Source organism: Passer montanus, unplaced genomic scaffold, assembly GCF_014805655.1.
Source record: "Passer montanus isolate IOZ18808 unplaced genomic scaffold, ASM1480565v1 scaffold17, whole genome shotgun sequence".
NCBI lineage: Eukaryota > Metazoa > Chordata > Aves > Passeriformes > Passeridae > Passer > Passer montanus.
The window spans coordinates 13,732,551-13,757,432 of NW_024364270.1; the positions used below are offsets into that span (position 1 = coordinate 13,732,551).

The 24,882-nt window shown below is 37.8% G+C and overlaps 1 protein-coding gene across 3 annotated transcripts in view; it reads left to right on the forward strand.

The window, feature by feature from the left end:
* The first annotated feature begins 4,795 nt into the window (after positions 1 to 4,795).
* The window catches only part of NR1H4 (nuclear receptor subfamily 1 group H member 4), a 36,371-nt gene continuing 16,284 nt past the window's right edge, over positions 4,796 to 24,882 (forward strand). The window contains exons 1-4 of one of the 3 annotated variants that reach the window (XM_039704201.1): positions 4,796 to 4,928; positions 9,870 to 10,009; positions 18,053 to 18,415; positions 23,797 to 23,949. In XM_039704201.1, coding sequence (XP_039560135.1) covers positions 9,925 to 10,009; positions 18,053 to 18,415; positions 23,797 to 23,949 — 601 coding nt within the window. In that variant the 5' untranslated portion in view covers positions 4,796 to 4,928; positions 9,870 to 9,924. Of the gene's footprint in view, positions 4,929 to 6,156; positions 6,192 to 9,869; positions 10,010 to 18,052; positions 18,416 to 23,796; positions 23,950 to 24,882 lie in introns of those variants that run through there. The other 2 variants (XM_039704203.1, XM_039704202.1) reach the window with 2 other exon arrangements.

The following is a 24,882-nucleotide window of genomic DNA, read 5'->3' on the forward strand; positions in this document are numbered from 1 at the left end:
ACATCAAAATGTCAAGAGAAAAAAAATGGTAAGAATAAAGTATATATTTAGTCCAAGGCCTCTAGGAGAACTTCTTATCAGCTACTGTACCAACATATTTAATTTAAAGCTGTGATTTCTTTAGAAACTTGTAAACTTGTAACATTTAGAAGGGGGTAAGAGTGGGGAAGAACATGTAATATCAGTGTCTTAATTAAAATTTAAAATAATGAGAGATAATGTAATGCGGAATACCAGAACTCATTAATAGAAAAAACACATCCAAAATTTCAGTTAAGTCAGCTGGAGGGAAGCAGACCACGTTTTCTCTACTGAAATTTAACTTTTTGATGCTGTAGCTGATTCCACATATAGTCAGTCCTCCTCTTGCACCCAGGCAGCTGCAAGATGCTATCTTACATATATGGTCTCACTAGAGCACGTTGGCTAACAATTAACTGCCTGTCAGGAATTCCAGGGAGGAATTCCCCCTCTTAGGAAAGATTGTTCTGTGGTCATTTTACCCTTCATGACATTCCACTTAAAATATGCGAGTGGCAAAAACAGATTTCATCAAGGCAAATATAAGATTATTGAATAAATTTTGCCCTGCTTAGAAACTGAATAATCAGAGAGCAATTTATAATGAAGAGGCTCTGATTAATGAAAGACTTAATCAACAAACTAAACTAATCTTAAAAGCAGTAATTCCTCCACTTTTGAAATGCAGGAGGTAAAAAAAAGATTGACATGAGAGTTAACTTATTGAAACTTTGCAGCCATTCCTTACCAATTTTTAAACCTGTACAGAAACAACCATAGCTATTAAGATTGCTTAATTATCTTCAGATGATAAAATTAATTGTAAGCATGTGATAATCTTGGACATCTTTCCAGAAATGAAAAGGTGAGTGTGCCTGAGAGTAAAAAATGGCTGGTTTGAGGAGACAGACCACGGCCCAAAGTGGTGTAGAGGATGCTTATCCTCTGGGTAGCAATGATAAATAAGGCGTGCTACAGGGATGAAAGAAGAGCTGTAGAAGAGACTGCAGCTTAGTGGCAACTGTTTATGGTCATGTTGTGAACACTTTCTGAGCTGGAACTCACGGTTTGTGTTGAGGCACAATTTAGTTTGCATGATCTCTCAGGTGTCTGCAGTACCCTTCGTCCCGGGAGATGTAAGAATAGGGAAAAAGAAGTCCTTGAGCACAAGTAGATCTTGGTCAAGACACCTGTCCCTTGGCCTGTGAAAAAAACACAGATCCAAGGTAAGTCACTCATTGTGACTGCTGCAAAACGGATCTTTTGTCAGAAATGCCCAGCTGTTTTCAGGGTATTGACAGCTCCAGGTGCCAGTTGGAAAAGCTGATTTATCTTTCAGCCAGACCAGACCTATTCCTTGTTGCAATTCCCACCTGCCCCAAGGTGTTTCCAGGAATCCCTAGGACAAGAAGGTATGTTTTCCCACTGGCAAGACAAGAAGTTTCTCCCTTTGCAACTTGGGGAATAGAGAAATTAATCCATTTGCAGAGATCTATCTGGCTTTAGCTATTCATCCTTACCTTCCCTGTGGTAATGAATGTCTAATGCAGGAAAGAATCTGCCTCCAGTTGTGCCAGGGGTGATTAAGATTGAATATTAAGAAAACTTTCTTCATCAACAGGGTTGTCAAGCACTGTTACTGTCTGCCCAGGGAAGTGGTTGAGTCACCAACCCTGGAGGTATTCAGAAGTTGTGCAGATGTGGCACTTACGGACATGGTTTACTGGTGGACCTGATGGTGCTGGGTTAATGGCCGGACTCAATGACCTTAGAGGTCTTCTTCAACCTGAACAGCTCTACAGTTGTCATGTATACAATGTTGCTGGAGCTCCAGAAAACTGGCTGTGAGTAGTCAGTAACCTTTTCAGCTTCTGGAAGAAAATTCTGAGCAAAAGCAGCAGGTACTGGTTATTTGTAGGTATATTATTTTTGTATTTTTTTAATGTGTGATGATGCATTCATTTGGATGTGGAGAGAAGGAAATGTTGAAGGTGAACACCCAGCCAACATTTTTCTTCTTTCCCCCTCTCTTTCTGTACTACATTTTTCCCACCCACACTTTGATGGCAAACTACTTTGTTGCCAGGATTTTTCTCACCTTTCCATGAGGTACCTTATCAGTAAAAGTGTGGAGTGGCATTTGTTTCAGTGGAGAAAAGACAGAGTAGCAAGAGGAGAAGCAAATGAGCTTTGGCAAACACACCCTTTCTTTCATGGAGCTGGAAGTTTATGAAGTGGTATTTTCTAAGCAGACAGATTTCTAGTTCTGAGTGTTATCTATATCCCTGGTTTTGTTGTTGAACATGTATTTGGACTGCTAATGACATGGATGTAGTGTAGAACACATACTCTTTGTCAATTACAGAAGTAATGTTTCTATTGTCTGGAAAAGATTCAGGATGTCAGATAATATTCTGAAATTTAAAAAAATTTTAGAATGCAATGCTATTTTATAGAAGATATTCCATTTATAAGTATCTGTGTTTGAATATTTCCTCCTTCTATTCTCTCCCTTGATGCCGTGTATGTAATCTCTTGAAACACCACAGAAGATATATTTAATTTGCTCCAATTCCTTTCTCTTCAATTCTCATTTGTACATGAACCACAATAAATAGGAACACCTGGCTTTAACCAGTAATGCCACATGTCATTGCTACAGGCAACATTTCTTTTGATCATGAGGATGATTTCTTTGCTTTTTCCAATAATATCTTGAATATATTGATTAGTGGACAAAGCACCACTTTCGCACTTGCCTCTTTATTATTGTAAGGAGAGGAAAAATGTTCTAATGCAACAAATGTGTTGGTGCATAGGGGCATTAAATTCCATTTCCTTTGTGCTAAACTCTCAGTTCTCTGACAAACAACATCCACACAGCGGAAAATGCTTTTTGGGAAAAAACATTTATTGAAAATTAGTCTCTAGGGACTTCTAAAAAGCAATTGCTCTGTGCCACCAACTATATCAGACCAATGCCAGGGGAAGCTGAATGATGAGAAAGAAATTTCAGATCTTTGGAACCTACCAAGAGACTGAAAGCTCCATGGCACCTAATATGACATTTGTTGGATTTCTTGCCTCCACTTCTGCTTTTTCTCCTGAAGTGAGACAAAACCCATCACTGGCCTCAGGATGACCTAATAAATTGATTTTTTTGGCATATTAAAATGGCATGTGCTTTCTAGGCACCACTGAAGTGGACATAGAGTGGAAAGTGTCAGATGGGCTGTTGACATGCTTGGTTGAAGAGACCACCTGTCTCCTGTAGGTAGGGCTGTTTTGGAAGAATTCTCTTACTTGAAAGTACTTTGTGGATTTTGCTAAATATGAATTTTTCAAAGAGAAATCTCATTGTTTACAGAAGTGGGATGGTGTTCAGAGAGTCAGAAAGGAGGACTGAGAGAGCCTCAGTCTTAAATGCATTTATCATTACACATTATCATGTGTCCAGTGCCTGCTGAAATGAGCTGTAGGCATAAATCCCTGGAAACAGTGGTGTCTTAGGAGTTAGTGTCTAGTGACAGCCTTATAGCATCATTGTCCCATTGGGTCTCTTCAGAAACCTGTCAGACCAGGAGTGCTTGGGTGGCTACCAGGTGAATTTGCGAGACAGAACACATAAGACAGATTAATATACCTTTTTAAAGTATTATTTTTTTTCTCTTAAAAGGAGGGAAAGTGAAGGAATTTTATTCTTGGCAATTTTGGGGGCCAGCAGCTCTCACCTTTCTCAGAGAAAGGACCGTGTTTGCTGCCCAATGCCTCTCTTCGCTCAAGTAGGAGGCGCAGCCTGTGTCTCTGTGTATTCAATCTTACTCAGACAGTGGAAATATGCAGGGAAGGATGGACATCATATACTGTGTGGCAATCATGAACTCACTTACCATGAGTGATGCTGTCAGTAGTCTCCTCTGACTGAAATTTGTCTCAGTACCACTGTCAGATCAACTCATGCCCACTGGGTATGTTTAGCAATGCAAACCAGGGAATTATTATGCTTCCTGTGTAGGTGGGATGTTGAAATAAAACAGCCTCAATCCATTTGTCTTCACTTTGATTCCCTCTGCAGGGTAAATTGGGCTGTGGTGGTTCAAGGTCCCCTTTCTGTCAATGACAACGCATCAGCATTTTCAGATATAGTGCAACCCACTCAAGGATGTGGTTTTCCATCTACAGGTACCAATTTCTTCCCCCTGTGCACACCTAGTGCATGAGTCTGACAGATTTAAAATTAGGAGCCTCAGTTTCTTGTCTAAAGCTTTATGTGATGAGTCCAAATCAAAATGATGCAATATTTTAGAGATTGTTGCAGATACAGGAATTAAACTTTAATATCCTCACATCCCTGTGATGGTGTAATTTATAGCCTATTCTGCTTCAGTACTCAGTGTAATGCTCAGTCTCCCTAAAAAGCACGAAAAAATAACAGAAAGACATAAAAATCAAGCTCAAGTCTTGGAATAATATCTGGGCTCTTTGGATGGGAAAGGCGAGGAGGCTGAAGATGTCATAAAAATGTACGTGTGCAAGGAAAGTGTCATAATTAGCAACAAGGTGCTATCACCCCACTGTCTGAGTTAACTTCCCCTCTGCACTCGATCAGAGTATTAAGGAACATCTCAAATCTCTCTGCTGATGGTCAAGCTGGAATTCACAACATTTTAATACAGCCCATGTTTGGAGAGTTTCGCAAAGAAAGAATTGTTAATGAGTAATCCTTGTCCATTAGGGCACTGAGCCAATAAACCCAAGCTTTGATTCATTGTGTTATCACTACAGGCTTCTGCTAAACATGAAAGAAAAACAAAACAAAAATGTTCCTATGTGAGAATCATTAGGATACTGAACTGAGTGCAGAACTGTCTTACATCCTGCCATCTGCAGTCTTCCAGAAAAGAACAGTAAGTAATAATTCCTTAAACTGATAGCTTGTTGCTGTTGTGTAGCATAAAAGTAATTCTATCACCTGAATTTTTTAGTGGATGTTAATGGATTTTTTGATCAGAAAAAAAGATTTAAAGTGAAGAATAATTTAGGAAGTAACTTCATCCTCAAAACTGTCTCCACAGTAAGAATTCCCTTTGGGAAAAATGATAAGGTGAAAAATACAGTCATGTTGAAATTTGTCTTTAGAAGCTGGCTCCTGTGTGTCACTGGAACAGAAGGTGGAAGTTTGATATCGAGACTTGCAACAGCAGTATCTAGTTAATTGTGTGCATTAGCTTTGAATTTTTTTTTTTTCTTATTTTAGAAACAGGAAATATTTTCAATGTGATTAATGGGAGAATAGAGAAAAATCCAGAGAGGAGAAATTATATTTGTTTCATACATTTTTTTTGCTTTGACAGTTCTGTGTACATATTTCAAGTGCATCTTCCAAAGTTGAAGATTTTAGAACATATTTCACATAACTAGGAAAAGTAAAAGGTTTCAAATTTCAAGTGATTACTGTTTGAATCCATTGCTAGTTTTTAAGAAAATGTAATTCTACTCTGAGTGTTTCTGCTACTCACTTATCTTCAGAAAACTATAACTGTGGCGGAACACGTTTCGCTTCTGGTTTTTTTATTGCTATTACTTGTGTTACAGAGAACCTAGAGATTTGAAATTATATTGGAATGTCACTAGTCTAAATGGCAGTCCAAAAACAAGTTAAAAGTGGAGGGCTTGCAGGTTTTTCAGGTCAGACATGAAAAAGATGCTGGATAAAGCAAGAAACACACAGATGGTGTCTAGGAGGTAATCCCAGGCAGAGTCAGAAGTTGGCCCCACTCTTTGAAGTCACTTACCTGCTTACAGAAATGTCATTGATACTTCTCACAGAGTTTTTATTTCTACTTGGGACTCAGATAACTGCCTTTACTTCAAAATTAAGAAGTAGGAATATTCTAATTTTTTTTCTGTGTCCTGTGTCTCTTCCCTGCTCTGATTTTAAACTCCATATTAAGAAATGTAACAGAAAATTTCAAATAAGCACAGTAACACTTGTCCTGCCTCTGCTTCTCAAACTTGCTTGTATGGTTGCTCACATTTCACATCAGTTGCTGTGTAGTTGCCTGTAGTGCTGTGCTTGCCAAAATGACCTGAGAGCAGCAGGCTGGAAATAGAGAGCATGAATCTTCCTAATGCTTTCAGGTCCCTTTGATACACTTTAAAACAAACAGGTAAGCAAATAAAATAGCTTCTCAAATAACTGAGGCACTGCATTAAATATTCTACAGAAAGACTATGAGGCCACATCAAAAGCCCGTGAATGAGATGGGAATCTATCTTCCCATTGATGTTAACAGTGTTTGGATTGGGCTATAGATTAATGATGTTACTGAAATTTCTCTTTGAGCAATAGGCAGTCAGATGTGTGAAGAATAGGAAAATATTATGGGACAGATGGAAGGATATGTACTTCACTAATATTTGTGAAAGATTTTCCATGTGCTTTGATATATCTTCCTTTGCTGAGTAATTGAAATAGATTCAACCATTCTTCTGAAGGTAAACCACAATTAGAGCTGTCATGGAGCTTTTCTGATGATCAAATATATTTTTGATATTTACTTGAAAGTGTGGGGCCATGATGCTTTCGTTTTCAGTGAAGTCAGTTGATTTAATAATTATTTCAGTAAGAGACTTGGCTTTGCTGACACAGAAGCCAGGGAAAGCTTTCCTATTGACCATAGCAAGGTCAGGGTAGTGCACAGATAAGAGCCTACAATAAATCTGAAATCTAAAGTTGTCTATACATATATATTTGTATACTGCAATGAACATGCATCCTATAAGACATCTGAATAAATATGTATATACAACCATGCAGTGGAAAAACAAGCCCCATATAAAATAATATACATGTAAATTTTCTTAGTTAAACATAGAACATGTAAACACACACTGATTGTTCTGAAGTATGTTAAAGGTTACATGTAATGAAGTTTTATGCAATTCCGAGCTCTTAACATGAAGTTGAAGACAATAATCTCAAGCAGCTGGGCACATATTTTACTTTATATGTACTGATCTGTGTTTTCTTTTGCTGTATATTTTGGCCTATGAAATAATCTCCAAAGGTGGTGGAATAAATTGCTTTATTTAAAAAGTTAACTAAAAATTATTTGGAAAAAAGATGCTTTCTAATTTATCACATGCCTTTTCTTTTCTCTTGAACGGCTCTGATTTTAGAGAGCACTATTGTTTTCCTGTGCTTCTATTGCCTTTATTTCAGCTTTTACATGCCAGATACTCTTTGTTTTTGTTGTTACACCTCAGGATGGAGTAGCAGTCCAATATAGTGACCTACATTATTTCCCAGAACTGAACAATATAAGGAGTAAGTGTAGCTTCAATGCTCTGTACTGTGCACCTAGTGTAGCTCTTAGAGCTGGAAATCAGCACCTACTCCTTTTAAATACATATGAAATTACTTATATGGATAAATTTAATGTAAATGGTCAGCATCAGCTGGATATATTAAAGAAAATGAAATATTAAAATGGTGGGAGTTGAAAAATCACCATGAACATTTGGCTTGACTTGAATCCATCCAGACAAAGACATGTGTGGCAGGAAGCATAGAGTTACAAAACCTGTAATGCCCTACAATAGTGCAGATTATTACAAATGTGTCCTCAGTAGTCTTACTATGAACAAGGCAGTATTAATAACATGAAGATTGGGTCTTTTTGTGTGTGTATGCAAAGAGTAACAGATTTTAAGGAGTCCATCTTGAGGTTAAAGAGGGGCATAATACAATGGTATGTTAAAAAAAATGAAATATCCTAAAAAAAAATAAGTTTATAGACATATCAAAGAGAAAAAAGACAATTTATAAGCCTTTAGAAACATAGCTTGGCAGCTTTTTTTTCTTTATTTGCAGCACAAACTAGCAGGATGTAGAATGTAGAACTTACAAGCTAAGAATCTATGCATTGAATGTCTGAGGATATACTGGCAGTAAATGCATTTTTAGATGTCCTCTTGGGACTGTATTTAATGTATTTTGATACAGCTTCCAACATTCCCTAAGAAGATAAATTCTAGGCTCTGTATTAACATACAGAAATTCACAATCCCAGTGCTGATGTTGGGTGTTGTAGTGTTAGGCCCACAAAAAGGGGCTGATGAGGAGACATGAGAAGTAGTAGTGGCAGTGGTGGAGCAGTTGTCATGTCTGGCTGTAAGGAGAGCTCATCCTGCAAGGAACTCTAAGGGCTTCACTTCCATGGGCTGGGACATGAGGAGAGGGCACTGATGGTCTCTTTTCTCTGGTCTTCAACAAGAAAATCCAGAAAATATTCATTAGCCCTCTGAAAATACCTTGTTTTGATGTTTTTCTTGCTGGCCATTATAATGGTCCTGACTGTGTCACTGCCTTCTCCCATCACAGAACACTTCTAATGGGCTGTAAGAGGAATCCCATCCCAAGGGTTTCTTATGGGTATTTAATGAAAAATCTGTCTGTCAAGAATTTTAAGACCTTAGAGCCATGTGAGTAGCCCCACATCCTGATTTCAGCAGATAACTTCTCTGGAAAATGAGGCAGAGAGGTAATAAAATGGTTGGAAGTAAACGTGGACCTAGTGGGGTGGCTGGGCTGGTTGCCAAACCCCATCCAAGATACATGGAGTGTTTCTGCTGTTGCAAAACTATGTTTCTGTGCTAGATTTGAGACTCTGTGTTTATATGTGATTTGCCACAAGAACCCTATCTGGTCTGTGATACAAGTAGCTTTTGACATTTCTAAGTAAACTGTTTAAATTATCTGTGGGCAGACATTTAAAATGCATCTGTCTAATTAGAGGGCCTCTGTTTATGTTAAAAAAGAACTTAATGAATCCTTACAGACAAATCTGAATATAATTACAGAGTGTGCTTGTCACTCTCACAAGCTACTTCCCAGCCTGCTCAGCACTGGGCTGTCCCGCAGCATTCACGTTTTTGTCAGATGATTTCATTTCTCCTCAAGAAACATGCTGGGCCTTCACTGGGAAGCAGACTGGGCTAGAACTCTCAAATGCCTTCAGTGAGTGGAAATGCAGTTCCAGGGACAGTCTCACGGTAATAAAGCCAAATAAAGAATTAAGACTGTAAAACAAAGGAAAATAGATTGCTGATGAGTTTCTGCAGAATCTTCTTGGTGTCTGTATAAGCCCTTGAGACATCTACTTGTTGGAGTTCTACATTCTCCTGTTGGTCCTGCCTCAGATGCAAGCTGGAGTTGGCCCAGACTGAGCAGCCCCTTGCACACCTGTCCCCACCTCCCCAGGGAGTGTTGTGTGGCTTCTTGAGACCAGCAAGAGTGGGTGGGCAAGCCTGCTTATCAGAGCAAGGCTTGGCTTTCTGTGTTGGTCACCATCTATCATCTCTCTATTCAGTAGTTACTGAAGACAAGGTAAAGAGCTGATCCCTAGAAATTAAATTCAAGTTTCCCATCTGTGTTCTTCTCATCTAACCATAAACTTACATTTTTTCAGTAAGTGAAAGCAATGAAATGATGGAAGGGTTGTGAAAAATAATGCAGACAATTGGTATTGCATGGCAGGAGGGCTGGGCAGCATGCCCTTAGGAGGTCAGACCAGTGCTTCAGTCTGAATATTTGAATAAACTTGGGCATGAACCGCTATTAATTTAAAATGACCAGAAAGAGGGCAAATAAAATATGCCACAGCTAGGAAAAAACAAACAGGCTGGATGTAGCATTTTATTTAAAGGCAGAATTAGGTTTTGTAATTTCAAGACAATGTTTGTTACAGCAAATATTGAAACAACTTCCTGCATTCTGCTTTACACTAGTTACACAAAAGTTAGTTATCTTGTTTTAAATATTCTTTTTGCTTCATATATTTCAGGGCCTCTTTTCAACCTCCTGTTTAATCAGCATATTACTCCTGAACTGAAGAATAAATGGGATCTGAAATGAATTTAATAGGACATCATCAGCTAGCTACTGCTGATGGATTTCCTCTTGCTGAAGGTTCTCATTTGTTTGGTAAGTCACCAAATTAGGTTGAAATAGCAAGCTGTCCTATACTCAGAAACCTAGGAGAAAATGGACTGAAATTTAAAGTCAAGGATATTAGGCTGAAATGTGCCAACCTTCTTGAATCTTCAATACCTATGAGAGGAATAACAAACAATAGATCTGTGTGCTAATACAATCCTGCAAATTATTGCTCTCATCACTGCTCACAGCATAACCTGTAGGTTGTTTTTGTGACACTCTTCTAATACTGGAGATCATTTGGCAAAAACAGACCTTTGTATGGAGGCTGGATGATACCTTCATGTGAGTCACTTAAATCAAGCTAAGCAGATATATTTCCAGTTAATCTGTAACAGAATTATAGTGCAATGTATTTGCATTGCATATTATGCAAATTTATGAAAGTAATTTCACCTAAATTAAAACCTCTGTCTTATTAAGACCATTAAAACCTTATCCTATTAACTTCAGTGCACAAGAAAATTATAAAGTAGGCTGGAAGACTCTCCTTGATGCAGTTTCACTGAAATTTTCAAAGCTAAGCATGAGCTTGTTAATGAGTAAAAAATTCTTAGTCAATATTTTATAAGCATGGGTAAGCTAATTTCTGATATATGTACTGCTAAGAAAAAAAAAAAAGATAATAAAGTTTTTTAGCCTTTCATTTGACAAGAGAGTGGGTCCTTCATTGAGTAAGTTATGATACATTGAGGGCCCCACACACAAGGCAGGCCTCCACAAAATGCTGCAACACTTGAGAAGTTTACAGTCTAAATAGGACCAGAATTCTGCCTTTTTGAGAGCTGGAAAAGCAGAACCCATTCCAGTTTCATCTGTCTGAAACAAGAGTAATGTCTGGGGCCTGGAAGGAAGGACTCTGGCACCCAGAGCCACTCCAGCTGCAGAGCTCCTAGAAGTCAGGACATGTCTACAAGTCAGAGCACTTGCAGTATCCTGGCTCCATGCAATTAAACTAAAGCATTATCACTCATGGTAAGCAGAATCCACTCTATTATTGTGCATTGCTTTGTTTTGGGGTTTGGTTGGAGAAATGTTTTGGAGTTGTTGAAAAAAATATATGCTAACAGCTAAACAGCTCCTTTGCTACCTCTTAATTCCAATGTCAGGCCATGATATACAGAGAGGAGAATGATGTTCAAATCTAAGGTGCCAGATTTTATGTTCAGTTATCTTTCAAAACTCCTGCATACCCGAACTACTTCAGATTTTTGTCAAGAAATTTCCCCCCGATATCTACTTTTTCATTAATTATTTCACTAATTAAAGGACTAATGATAAGGTTGCTTGAAAATACAAGGAAGAATGTTAATGTAAGATACTTTCCCTCCACTGGGTAATCTTACTTACAAATTGTGAAGCTTTCAGAAGAAGCATTGTGTCTCTCATTAAAGGTGTTCAGAGCTTAGCACAATGGAGATTTAATTCAAACTGACATTTCTGCAACAGAAAGAAATAATATATTAAGGAGTTGAATCAGAGGTCCTATTAGGAAGAAAACTTAACAGTCCTGCTATGTTTCACTTAGGCTGAGTTTTGTTTGGGGTATCACTCTAATATGGTATCTTTTTTGCTTTTATAGCTGGAAAAAAGCCTATCAGAAATAATATGCAACTGAGTACACAGAGAAAGTTACTCATTGTGAAAATATGATTCCATCTCTGCAAAACACTTGTAGGAAATGGCTTTGCCTCTCAATTCTTTATATTTGTAAATTATTTGCAATGTTTGACATTCCATTTTGGCAGGAAGTGACTTGTGAACTCCAGAAAACAGGAAGAAAGCTTTTCTTTTAGATGGTCCTTATAATGCATGTTTCTTTTAGGTCTTTTCATACATTTCGGTTCACAAGTTAAAAATTGCTGGCTTACAGAAATTACCCTTTATACAAACCAGTCTCCTTTATTCAAAGATGCACACTCGCATTCTGTAAGAAAAACCTTGGAAATACATTTTGTTTTCACTCTGCTTTATTCAGTCTATGGGGAGAGTGTTCTTAGACCTTCAAAAGTAAATCTAATTGCTTCTCCAAACATTAGCTCCAGGTTCATGGCTTTCAAAAAGAAATGTCAATTCTGAGTTGCCTGTGCTTTGAACCTCATGGTAATTCAAGGGCACTTCTACATCCTTAGCCTCAAGACTTCTAGATGTAACAGGTTTCAGAAAAAAGACTGTCTACCTTTCAGTAGATGAAAATTGTATGCTGCCTTTTTAGAGTAACTAAAGTAAAGTAAAGTATCTCTGTATGTTTTTGGAGTCAGTGTGTTTTAGCCATAGTTTTTCACTTCTGCAGTTATGAGTCCCTGGGGAAAGGGCCTCAAAATGCAAATGAGGAAGGAACTTTAACCTAGTTAAAGTCAGGGTCCTTCCCTTCCACCCTGTCTTCCTGCAAAACTGCTTTTCTATTTCTAACTCTCTACTCAGGTGATTCAGAAATGTTATATATTTGTGTGGCACCTGAAATATATACAGTATGTGACTCCAACTCTCATTTCTATGATAAGTAGCTCGCTCTATTTTCTGTGAAAGCACCTCATATAGAAGTTGCTAGTATGCAAGATACTGTGTGAAACTGAATTATTTCTAATTCTTAGTTTAAATGAAGACCTATTTCAAGTATTTTCAAGTATTTCAAGTATTTTTGATGGCCTGAAAATGTTTTCTTGTAATGTGACACTAAAATATAACAAGACAAGAAATGTCACTACATGTCCCTAGCTGGGAAAGAAGGTTCTGGGGGGAATGAGCACTTAAAAGCTGTATGGAAAAAGATGAGGAACAATAAGAAAAAAAAATTACATCTAACAAAGGCGGGGGGGGGAAAGACCAATATATATCTAAACTTCTTAAAGAAAGAACAATAAATATCATTGAAAATTGTTGTAGATACAGAACAGTGCCTAAGAGTAGCTTAAAAGACTGACTCCTTTTACGTAAATCTTTCTTTTTCTGTTTTTTTTTTTTTTTTTTTTTTTTTTTTTTTTTTTTTTTTTTTTTTGTTTTTTTTTTTTTTTTTTGGTTTGATTTGTGGTTATCTGGGGTTTTTTAGCTGTTGTTTTGTTGGGGAATTTTGGTTTATTTTGTGGGGTTTTTTTGGTTTTGTTTTTGTTTGGTGGTTTGTTTGTTTGGTTTTGTTTTGTTTTGTCTTTTCTCTGTGTGTATTTTTATAATAAATAATAGTGATAAAAAAGTTGTTAGGGTCAAGTGTCCAAACTGATTAAACAGCTTCAAGATCATAAGATATGTTAAATAACTTCTTGTCTTTGGCACCACCTGGCAGTTGATGCAACATCTGGCTTCATCCCTGCAGAGCATATAATTAGGCTCATAACTGACCCCCAAATCAAAAAGAAACAAACCAGCACAAATTAAAACAGAAAACATTGGATGCATAATAATTATTAAGAGAGCCAAACCAAACAGAGTGGCAATGTGAGTAAAAAAATTAATGAGAAGGACAGATTGGATGTGGCTTACAGCAACCTGCTTATGAGGAAGATGTCCCTTCCTATTTCAGGGTTTGGAATTAGATGATCTTTAAGGTCCTTTCCAGCCCAAACCATTGTGTCTTGTCATATAGATGTGTCCAGTATGGTCTGAGCACTTTGGTCTTTTTTTGAGAATGCAATATTTTTCCACTTATAAAACCTGCTTCCTGTGATACTGGAGTGGTTAATCACTTGCACAGAACCACCTGACCTTACCAAATATTCATTGATACAAAATTTGGTTGTAACTAAACCACAATAGGTACAAAAAACAATGGCTAGGCTACTTGGAGGCATCCCCTCAAACTGGTAGCCAAATTTTATCCAGGTAAATCCACATTGGAACAGACATTGTTTCCGGCATCTACAAACAAGTTGCTCGTAATGAAGTTAATTAGTAAACTATACAACCTCTGGTCTGTGTCACTCCTTTCGAATCTTAAAGAAAGTTCTCACAGTAAAGAAGTGAACAGGACACAAAGCAGAATTAAGAAGTTTCATGTACATGTAGACTGTAGGAGGTAAAAAAAGGAAAAAGAGAGAGAAACAAGGACTGTGGCACCTTAAGGAGAATATTTTTCATCAAGAAATGGTCAGACTGAACACAGCCTGAGGTAGGATATTGCCATATTCTGCCCTGGATATTTTTGTTATCTATTCTTGCACTCTTCCTTGAAATTGTGGGATGCTAGTAGGATTTTTACACCAAGAAATCTTTAAAAGACAAGCGAATCATTTGTTTGGAATTAAACCAGGATTTTGATAATGCCTATGCCATGGTTTCCAAATTACCAAATTCTGGACATTGTTATTTTATTATGTTCCTTCATGAATAACGAAGGAGAGCCAGGGGTTCATATTTTAAACCTGCTTAGAATTTAGTTCTCTTTGTTAAAATTTATATTAGTGGAACAATAACTTTTACATTAAAATGTGATATTGTAAGTTCTGTAATATTCTGCATAAAATTGCATTTAGCTTGCACAAATTCTCAGTATCCTTCTGTAAATTGAAAACAGTTTATTTATTCCTGCAAGGAATATTTCTACAAGTCAAACATATTTTGAAGTTTCTTATAAAGTATTCTGTCTAAAATTTAAAGCAAAAAAAGTAAAACTCTCTAATAAATTTCATTTGCAAGTAGAAAAAAATATTTGTAAAACAATGATCACATGTATGTGAATGTTTCACTTTGTTTTTAGCAAGCTTTCAATATTTTTGTAAAAGGTTTTAATTGAAAAACATTTATTTACAAAATCTAAGATTTGCAAATAGAAAAAATATGTAGATGTCATTAACTTAACATATGTATGTGCTTAAAAATCAGACAGGTATCCTTCCAAAAGGAAAAAGAGATAAATGGTTCAAAATATTTAAGATCACACAAACAAAATGTCGGTGTAGTCCAATGAGCTCATTTCCAATTTCACTTTCACTGCTTATACTACTGCAACTGCAATGATTTTACTGGGCTGCTCATGCTTTAGTTGCATGAGACCAGTCCATCCCAGACCTCTATTAATAGATATATCTGGAGAAAAGCTTATGTATGTTCCGCTTGGTAAGATAAGATTACTTTTCTTTGTGATAAGAAATTATTCAGTCCAGACTCTCACGTACACATCTACACGTACATCATGCTCAGGTCTACTTAAAACAAACCAAACCAAAACCAAACAAAAAACCCTCGAAACTTCAAGCTAAAGTGGGAAAACCTACATAGTTGCAAGCTAATTATCTTCAAAAATCGTACTGGTCTTTGAGCACTTCCCAGAGTTTAAGCTGTGAGTCTGTTTTACATAGAACAGGAACATGTTCTCTCAGTCTCTCTCAAATCTGTCTGGTTTTCCTTTTCCCTTCCATTGGTCTGAGCATGGACTCAGTTCAGCTAAATTGTTTAACGCTGTGTCTGATGGAAGGAAAAAGGAAGTGATATGGACTGTTTGGCTTTTTTTCCTCAACTTAAGACTCTTGTTTGTTTGTTTGTTTGTTTGGGTTTTTTGTGGGGTTTTTTTGGGGTTTTTTTGGTTGTTGTTTGTGTTTTTTTGTTTTTTTGTTTGGTTTTTTTGTGGGGTTTTTTTGGGGTTTTTTTTGTTGTTGGTGGTGTTTTTTGGTTTTTTGTTTCCTTTGGAAGCAGAGTAGAGTTAATGATTGGGAAGATTTTTCTAAACATACTTGTGGCCCAAATGGCTCTACAGTTGTTTAAATAACCCCCCAGTGTTGTCTCAGGATGTACCGCAGTCCGTTAGTAGCTCTGAATTTTTTAACAAGTGCTGATATTTTTTTTCTGTGGAAGGAATGTTGCCTGCTCTTCTTGCTCTTTCAGAGACCCAAGCAGTTCAAGAGGCTGGTATACAGCTTTTGTGGAGTTTCCTGTATATGGCAGAAAGCTAAAAATCAAGTTTCTTCCTTTTCATTTTGGGATTGTGCCACTTTCTTTTAGAAAACTCAACTAATTACCAACGAGCAAATGAAAACTTAGGTTTCCACAGTGAACAGATTCCTTTCTAAACAGAGACTGAATGATTGTGTACCCCACAATTAACCCCATATTTTTACCTCAAGTACCTTGACCAGTCTTCATGAGCAGCAGTCTCAACAAGTGGCAAATACAGCTAAAATAATTTCATTTACTGGATATGAACTCTTCGCTGTCTTCACCCTTCACTTGTTTTGTCGCTGCTGTGGCTGGCAGGTATTGGTGACACCTTGCATCTGATGCATGAAGCTGTAATGTCACTTCCAGGCTCTTCACAGCATCCCCAGATGCCCTCTGTGTGGCTATAAACTTGTTTAAATGGCATAACCTTGGATTTGGGGAGTGTCTTCTGCTCTCTGCTTCTGCAGCCCTTGGTGCCCTGGCCTCTTCCAGAGCAATGAAATGCAGCCATAATTAAACTAATTGATGGTAATAAAGGACACCATTATTGTAATTTGGTTTTTTGGTCACGTTTTTCCAGATATACATCTCTCTGCTTATTCTGGAACTGGGACCTCAACACTTGTAATTGGCAAGGATGTGCTGTGGGCAATAATAGAGCAACCACACAAACCCAAAACTCTTGCACGGCTTCTGCAGCATGATAAAATAGGAAGGGCAGAAAGCTGCAGAGCAAGAGCGTGAGACCTTGAAAGTGAAAAAGTCAGTGTAATTAAAAGGTCAATTTCTGGCACTAACTGAAGTGAGACAAAGGAGAGGGAAGAATCCCCCACTATAGATTTTAATTCCTTTTGTGATTGCAGATGTTCTCTGTTCTTAAACTGTTAGCATTTCTTCGTTGTTTTTGATTCCTCACAAAAGAAGGACACTTGTCCATGACCAATTTTATGTCAGCAAAAATTTTTTTGGAGTTCTTCTGAAGTACTGTTAAGTGATGGTCACCAATGAGCATTAATCTATGATTTCCTTGTAAATACTGCTGTTGATTCAAATAAAACTGGACTGATCATCTTCCTGGAAATATGTACTCTTTTTCTCAGACTCTCTTCTTGGAACTATTGAAGGAATTGAGACAGAGTTTTCGCAAAACCACAAGATGTGGCTCTCTCCAACAGAAAATAAGAAATAGTTTGCAAATAACTTTTAAATTCAGCTTTTCAGTTGTTTGATGTGGACTTGATTTTACCTACACCATCCAGGGACTGCTGGATTTTTTTGTGCTTGGAGTACAGAAAAGAAATGAGGGTTCAGTTGTCTGCAATTTAAAGTATGCTATTTAATGAGCAAGGTTAAGGTAACCTCCAGATACCGCGTTGATCCTGACAGGAAAGGTTGCCACTCCTTGTGCCACTGCCATGTCTGTGGCTGGCTCGGAGGTGACTAATGCTGCCTTACAGAGGTGTTTTCTGTGAGAGCCTCCCAGCTGCACTGAATGGCACAGGGGCAGGGGACCAGGCTGCAGAGGCTGGCTGGCCACTGGAGGCTGGATGGTGAGAAGGTTGCATTTCATCACTGACATTAGGAATATCTTTCTTGCTCTTTCCTGGTAACCTCACCTTCCTATTTCAGGTTCTTCTTGAAGGCTTATTTCATGTTTTCAGTCTTCTAATTAAGCCTCATTCTTGTAGTTTTTCCCTAGTGCAGTTTTTGTCTGTCATGATGTATTCATTTAGAATTAATACAAATTAACAAGATATTTGAATCTTGATTTATCTTTCACCAATACAATGGGGTTTTCGCCATTTGTTTGGATTTCCTCCATTCTGCTTTTAGACCTAATTTGAGTCGCTAACTTCTCTGGGGTGTAATTGCTCTTTCTTATAAACTGAACAATTATAGAATTACCTGCACAATATTTTTCAAGATATTTTTATGTAGCTGCCAGTGCTGGACATTTCCACCAATTATAAAGGAGTGTCTGAGAATGAATAAATTATATTTAAAACTTCTTGCAGTGTATTTGTGTAGCAAATCTGAGTTTAGATAATGCAATCTTTGTGTTTGTGGATGGTTTTTGAGATAGATGTCTGGAAGTGGAAACTTCTCTGATAAATACGATTTCATGGCAGTAATAGAAATTGGTTTTGCATTATTATTTTCCAGGTGTCCTTTCAGAACCAATGAGTTCTCCAGTGCAAGAGGCAGATGTATCACCTTATGCACAGTACAACAATGTGCCATTTCCCCAAGTTCAGCCTCAGATCTCATCGCCACCTTATTACTCCAACCTAGGCTTCTACCCTCCACAGCATGAGGAATGGTACTCCCCTGGGATGTATGAACTCAGGAGGTTACCCTCAGAGACCTTTTTCACAAGGGAGACAGAGATAATGGATATCCCTGCAGCCAAAAAGCCCAGACTGGGTCACTCCACAGGAAGAGTGAAGGGAGAAGAGCTCTGTGTGGTCTGCGGTGACAAAGCCTCTGGGTATCACTATAATGCCCTTACCTGTGAAGGATGCAAAGGTAGGATGAAGTCAGTTCAGATAATAACAGCAGCTTTTCAGGATTTGTTGTTGTTGTTGTGGTGTGCTTTTTGTGTTTTTTTTTTTTTCCCCTTTCTTGTTAATTTCATCCAAATCATTAATCATATTAGAGATTTGCATTTGGATCCTGTGTACCCTATTCTGTATTTCCCCCAAGGCAGACTGGCAGTGTCTTCTCCCATTGCCCTATGGTTGGTTGTGCAGCACCACAGGCCAACCTACAGCTCTTGGGCACCATTAGCTTTTGGTGAACTGCAGGACAGCTTTCTGTGGACACTGGCAGCCTGGCTCTGCTCTCTGTGGAAGCTGCTCATGCCATTCTCTTCCTGTGGAAGGAACAAGCCCATGGAGGCCCCTGGGAGATGAGTGCTAGGCTGCCCTAGAAAATAGCTCAAACCAGCCCAAGTGCCACATGTAGTGTGCATTGAAGGGAAGTAAAAGCTGCCAGCCCCCACCTGCAGGCTGTTCCCAGGGACTCTCTTTCCCCCAGCTCCCTAAGGATATGATGGGTGTCTTCAGGTTTGTGAAATTAAAGGATTTCTAGTTCTATATTTTCTTCTAAGGGTGGCCCCTATCTCTAGGGAGGGAGCTTCTTCAGGAAGAAGGTTGTATCTGCAGGACAAATATCTTGCTTTTTAGAAGAACATTATTCACATATTATTATCAGGATAAATGTGATGTAGAAACTTATTGCTGATATTCTACATGAAAACATGATTGTCAGATATTTTAGCAGAGAAGGACAAGAGGTTATGTCCACTATCATTCCTGAAGAGGTATAATATACCTGTGACAGGGCTGAGATGCATTATGGCCAGAAAAATAGTGCCCCATTTTTCATCCTGTTCTGTGAATAAATATTTCATTAACACTTCTGTTTTATGGATAAAGACTAAAGCATGGTTACTACCAAATTACTAAAATATCTTAATGTGGAATTCACAGTTATAGAGAGTGGACCTGGACCTAATGTGGGGCTTTTGATTTATTTATCACAAAATAATTTGTGAATAAAAAACAGACCACAGGGCTCGAACACTTGAAACATGAATACAGTCAAGGCTCACACAGTTTATTTCAATAATTCCAATAAATAAGAGATTCATTTCTTTCTGCTGAGTGAATAGCCTTCAAATCAAAAACTGTGAATTAACTCATATTAATGCAGTCATTTTAAACCAGGTTAAACTCAATTTTGATGTGGCGATTCCAAGTAATGATATTTTAATTCTGTTAGTAAGCTGTTCTTCCTCTTTATTAACTGCAGTATTTAATGTGCGAGAAACTTTTGAAAGACTTGAAATTACAAATTTTAAAATTCGTATAGAATGTTTCTAGAAGAGAGGTTAAAGCCATCAGGTAAATATTCAGACTAAAGCCCATGATGAAAGGAAAAGTGCATCCACTTCCCTACTGATTCAGTTTGAATCACTCTATGTAACCATAATTTTACTGCTTTATTGGGATAATCTAGTTTATGTTTTTGTTCTGTTTCATGACTGCAACATCAATTACAAAGAATAGTACCCTTTATCAAACATAGTAAAAGTTGAATTACTTAAAGATAATGGATTCTGTTTCTACAATAAATTTTAAAGGTGACTAAAGTACCAGCTGATTCAGTAAAGAGATGTGCTGAGGACAGTAATTCTGTCTGACAAAGCTAAGCAGATACAATGTTTTCTGGATCTCTTAATCATGTTTGTTATCTGTGGAGTTTTTCACATGGGTATACATTACCTTCAAAACAGGGAGACCAAAATTAGGCTCGGCTCTTCAGTTGTGCTCTTATCAGTGCAGTATAATAACTCCCTCACATGTCTCTGTCTTGAAACTCAGTATGAGATTATCCCTTCTTCTTGCAACAAGACTGCTAATTCATGCTCAATGTGTGTCCAAAATAATATGCAGGTCCCTTTCTGCAGGACTAGTGCTCACCTTGCAGCACCTCTGCTCCATTGATGCAGTGGATGTTCTTATTCAAAGGAAGAAGCTTTGCACATATTTTTATGGGATTCAATCCTCTGTGATGAATATGTTAATTTTTTTATTATTATTTCTTTCATGGTAATGCATTCAGCAACACTTTCTGTTCTCTTTGGTTTTCTTTCTTGGGCAGACAGAACAATATTAGGATCTTATCTATTGTCCTCATGAGAATATTTATCTGAAGATATTGGCAGGAGTATATATTGATATATAGATATTTCTTAATGCATTATAATTCATAAACAAATATGTATGAATACTATTTCATTAGTATTTCACATAATATTTACAGCACAAGGAGCAATACAATGTGTTTAAACTTGCTACTGTGGACACCATTTCTGAAATGGTCTTTGCAGACTGACATCAAAGACATTCTGGTACAGCCTCAGCCTGGATAGTTACACTGGGTTTTAAGGGCCATTTCAAGGTTTTACAGATCGAATGTGACATAATGTTGTGCTTATTTAATTAAGCCACAGAATCAGTTCTGTTGAAACAAAAAGTGTCCATCTTCGAGATCCCTTTCAACCCCAGCCGTTCTATGCCTCTATGAAAAGCTAGCTACACATCCCCTCCATGCAGGCTTGCAGTAGGAGTTTTTGCAGTATTCAAACCACTCCTGTGCTGCTTGAGGTTTCTCACACCAGACTGGAATTCTTCTTGCAAAAAAGGTCCCTCTTTAATCTTCTCCTCACACTAACACCCACCATGGGGGCATGGGGCAAAGGAACACCAGAAGATGTGTTGATGGTACGACACAACAGAGCAGGTGTTTTGTTAGCAGCTGTGAATTTCAAAAACTCTTAAATTTAAAACCCATCAGGATGCCAAACAGAGATATTTCCAAAGCTTTCATCTAATCTTTTTACAGCTGCCCTCCTTCAACTTTCATAATTTCCATGAGAAAAAAAATCAGCATCAGTAACATTGGAGCAGCTCTACCATAATTAATCATATTCATGACTATCTGAGAACAAAGCAAATTCAACATTTCCAGCCAACATGAGCTTTTTGTAATTTGGTGAGATCAAATGAAAATTAGACTGTGCCAGAAAAACCTTCAACTTTTGGGGTTGCTAACCCTTTGTTAGTTTAACATATGTTGTTTCAGACTTACCTTTAAATTTCAGTAAAACACCTCCTGCTATATAAAGTCAAATTTCCAGCAGTGTAAGTTCATTTTGAATTAATAGTGAATAATATATACAGAAATTTCATTTATACCAAAAGCTAATTTCAAAATTATTTATGAAGAAGTCTGTTCAAAAATGCAATGATTCCAGAGTCACTTCACAGAAAACTGAAGCAAGAATAGGGTTAAAACTAGTGTTTGCCAAAAAGAAAAAATGATTTTGCTTTTCATTTCAGGTAATTTTACTTTTTCATAAACTTTGTTTTCAAGAGAAAGTATTTGACTGCTTGAATATTGTTGGCTCCTAGCTTTTGCATCCATGTTTTTTGCCTTTCTTTTTCTTGTATATCTTTTAAAAATTATTTATCCATTTTTTTCTTTCTTCCATCATGAAAAAGTAATTGCACACCTTGTGAATAGGTTGAGCGATAAAGTCATCAATCAGGCTTAGAATGTTATAAATATTTGTGAAGAGCTTTTCAGTGTTTACTACAAATTAATGTATAATAAATGATATAATTTTAAATTTAGAAATAAAATAATATATAAAGCAGATGCATTTGCCCTTAAGTGGCAGTGAGAACTTACAGTTTAAATCCAGGCTTTTTTTTCCTTCCCTGACCAGTAAATGGTAATGTATTAAAACCAAGTGAGTGATGAATAAAAATAATGCCTGGGGCTTCTGGACGCTCTAAGTAATCTGCATTTCAAAAGAGACTGATGCCAGTCAACTGTATTTGTTTGAAGAGCAGCCAATAAAACAGACAGCATGGAAGAGATTTCAAGCAGGAATTACTGACTATTCTTAGAAATGCCAGATTTTTTTTGACCAGGTAGTGGAATTGTTTTACTGGGTGCTACACACTGGTGCTTGGAAGAGATTAGACAACTGTAAAACCATGGGGCAAATTCGTGAAATTGTCATCTGACAATGCACAATTCTTCAAACACACAGACAATTCTTCAGATTCACAACTGAATGTGCTCTATGATTTGATTATGGGAGACTGGCTCTTATCTGGTCCCTCTTTTAATGCATTAGAGTGTCAGGTTGGAAAACAATAGTTTTATTGTGCCAGGCAGTGGTGATAAGAAAGCAAAAGCTTTTTGAATAGCTCTGGTTAATATAAATGTATACAGAGCTCTAGTTTGAAGTACAGTATAAATCAGTAATGTGGCAGCAGAAGCTCCCAGGAGTTTATTTCAGAAACCTGCCCTCACATGGGGAGGAAAACTGATTCCCACTGTAGCTGATGCTAAATAGTCTCTGCCTTGTGAAGGACAATGTAACAAGATTATAATGGCACAGTGACTAATACTAAAAATTTAGGAAACATTGACAGCAAAGATTCTGTTGCTTTGTGATGACCCTTATTTAATCATATTTATTATCTTGAGTACCCCCTGTTTTGCCCACAGTGCTGCTCTCACAGATGGGCTGCAGCCAAATAGGAGATTTGGACAGACTTAGGAAGGGTCCTCTCAATATTTTGTATCAGTTGCTGTTTGCAGCTATTACTGTGCAATTTTTGAGTGAATCCTGTGACAATACCAGTAGAACTGCCTGTGCAGGTGAAATTAGGTGACTACTTAACTCATCAAGTGGACAATACTTGGTGAATAAGGCTGGAATATCTTGTAAACAGGGGTGGAGGCCACATGTACAATAGGCAGATAGAGTGCAGCTTCCTTATTAAACTTGGGGGTGGGTGAGCAGACCAGTGTGTGGAGCTTCTGTTGCTCCCAGGAGCTGGGGGAAGGGTGAAGAATTACTCATCTCTCTTTCTGCACATTCTGTGCATTCTGCACATTCTGCACCTCAAGAGACTTAACAGACTCACTTTTTTTTTTTCACTGGCTATTTGTATGGTATCACCCTACAGCTCTAGTGCTGGTGCTCAGCCTGCTACTGGCAGGTTTCAGATTTGGGTCTGAATTTTCCCAAACTTCACAATTGCAGGACTTTACTTTGGACTAATGTCTAGTGTTTGGGCTCACTTTTTAAATTATATGACTTGGATACCGTTGTCAGTGTTTGAGCTCATTTTTTAAATTATATGGCTTGGATACTGTTGTCAGTACAAGTATCAAGATTTTAGTCATCCAGACATTGAGAAAAATGATGATCAGGCAGAACATATGTAATTTGAAAAATCCAGTGAGATGGAGGTGAACTTCACCTTGATGACTTGTTTCCGTGTGTTTTATTTCACCTATGTCACTGTTGTTTTCTGCAGGATTCTTCAGAAGAAGCATCACAAAAAATGCAGTATACAAGTGTAAAAATGGAGGCAACTGCGAGATGGACATGTACATGAGGAGAAAATGCCAGGAGTGCCGTCTAAGGAAATGCAAGCAGATGGGCATGTTGGCTGAATGTATGTATACAGGTATTTGCATCATCCAGTCAGAGTGTGCATTAAATACTGGATTTGCTTGAGTGGTCTGGTTTTGACAATAAAGTTACAAAAGGTGTTATTTGCCAGGTGGAAGGTGTATGAAAGAAGATGCTGTGCCTGTGCAGCAAACCCTGCTGAAAGACAAATGCACTTTTAAGCAATGGGATTTAACTGGTGGTCACAGCTGCAAGGGCATAAGAGCTGAGCAAATGGTGAAGGAAGGCCAGTCCTGCACTGGATGACAGCTATTAGTCTGCTTGAGTGAGGAGCAGGGGAAGTGGGTCTGTGGGAGACTCCCCAGGAGTCAGGGTTTGCAGTGTTATGGAAGCCAGAGCAGGAAAGTCCTGGAGCTTTTCTTTCCTGCTCTTTCTGGGGCTCCCCCAGTCAAGTTATTGCTGGCCAAGTCCAAGTTTTGGCACATACACAATGCCATTTTCAGGAAAAGAGCAGGAGTGTCGCCAGCAGGAAGTTTCTGTGGATTTGCCAGATGTATGTTCCCAGACCTCACCCAGTAATCAGGCAAAGCCGGGTAAGGGCTGGCCCTTTTTTATAGTCTCATTAGCTTTTCTCATGGTGCTGTAGATTTTCCTGCCTTGCATATGGGCACATAGGTAGGACTCATATACACATAGGTCTCCAGAAATGAACCCAAGGGATTTTAACAATGTTGCATAGTAAAACAAATATTCTATTCAGACTGACAGTTTACAAACTTTATTGAGCTTCAAACTGAATAACTCAGAACAATGGGGATACTGAAGTATGACTTTGAACATGTTTAAAGATCCTCTTTGAGTTATTGCACTATTTTTGTAAGCCTGCTCCTGAAAACACTCTGTAAACATCTGCTCTTTTGCCTTCCATGAATAGGACTACAATTTATTCTTCTTGATGGCTCCAGTCACTTTAGTATACACGTATGTG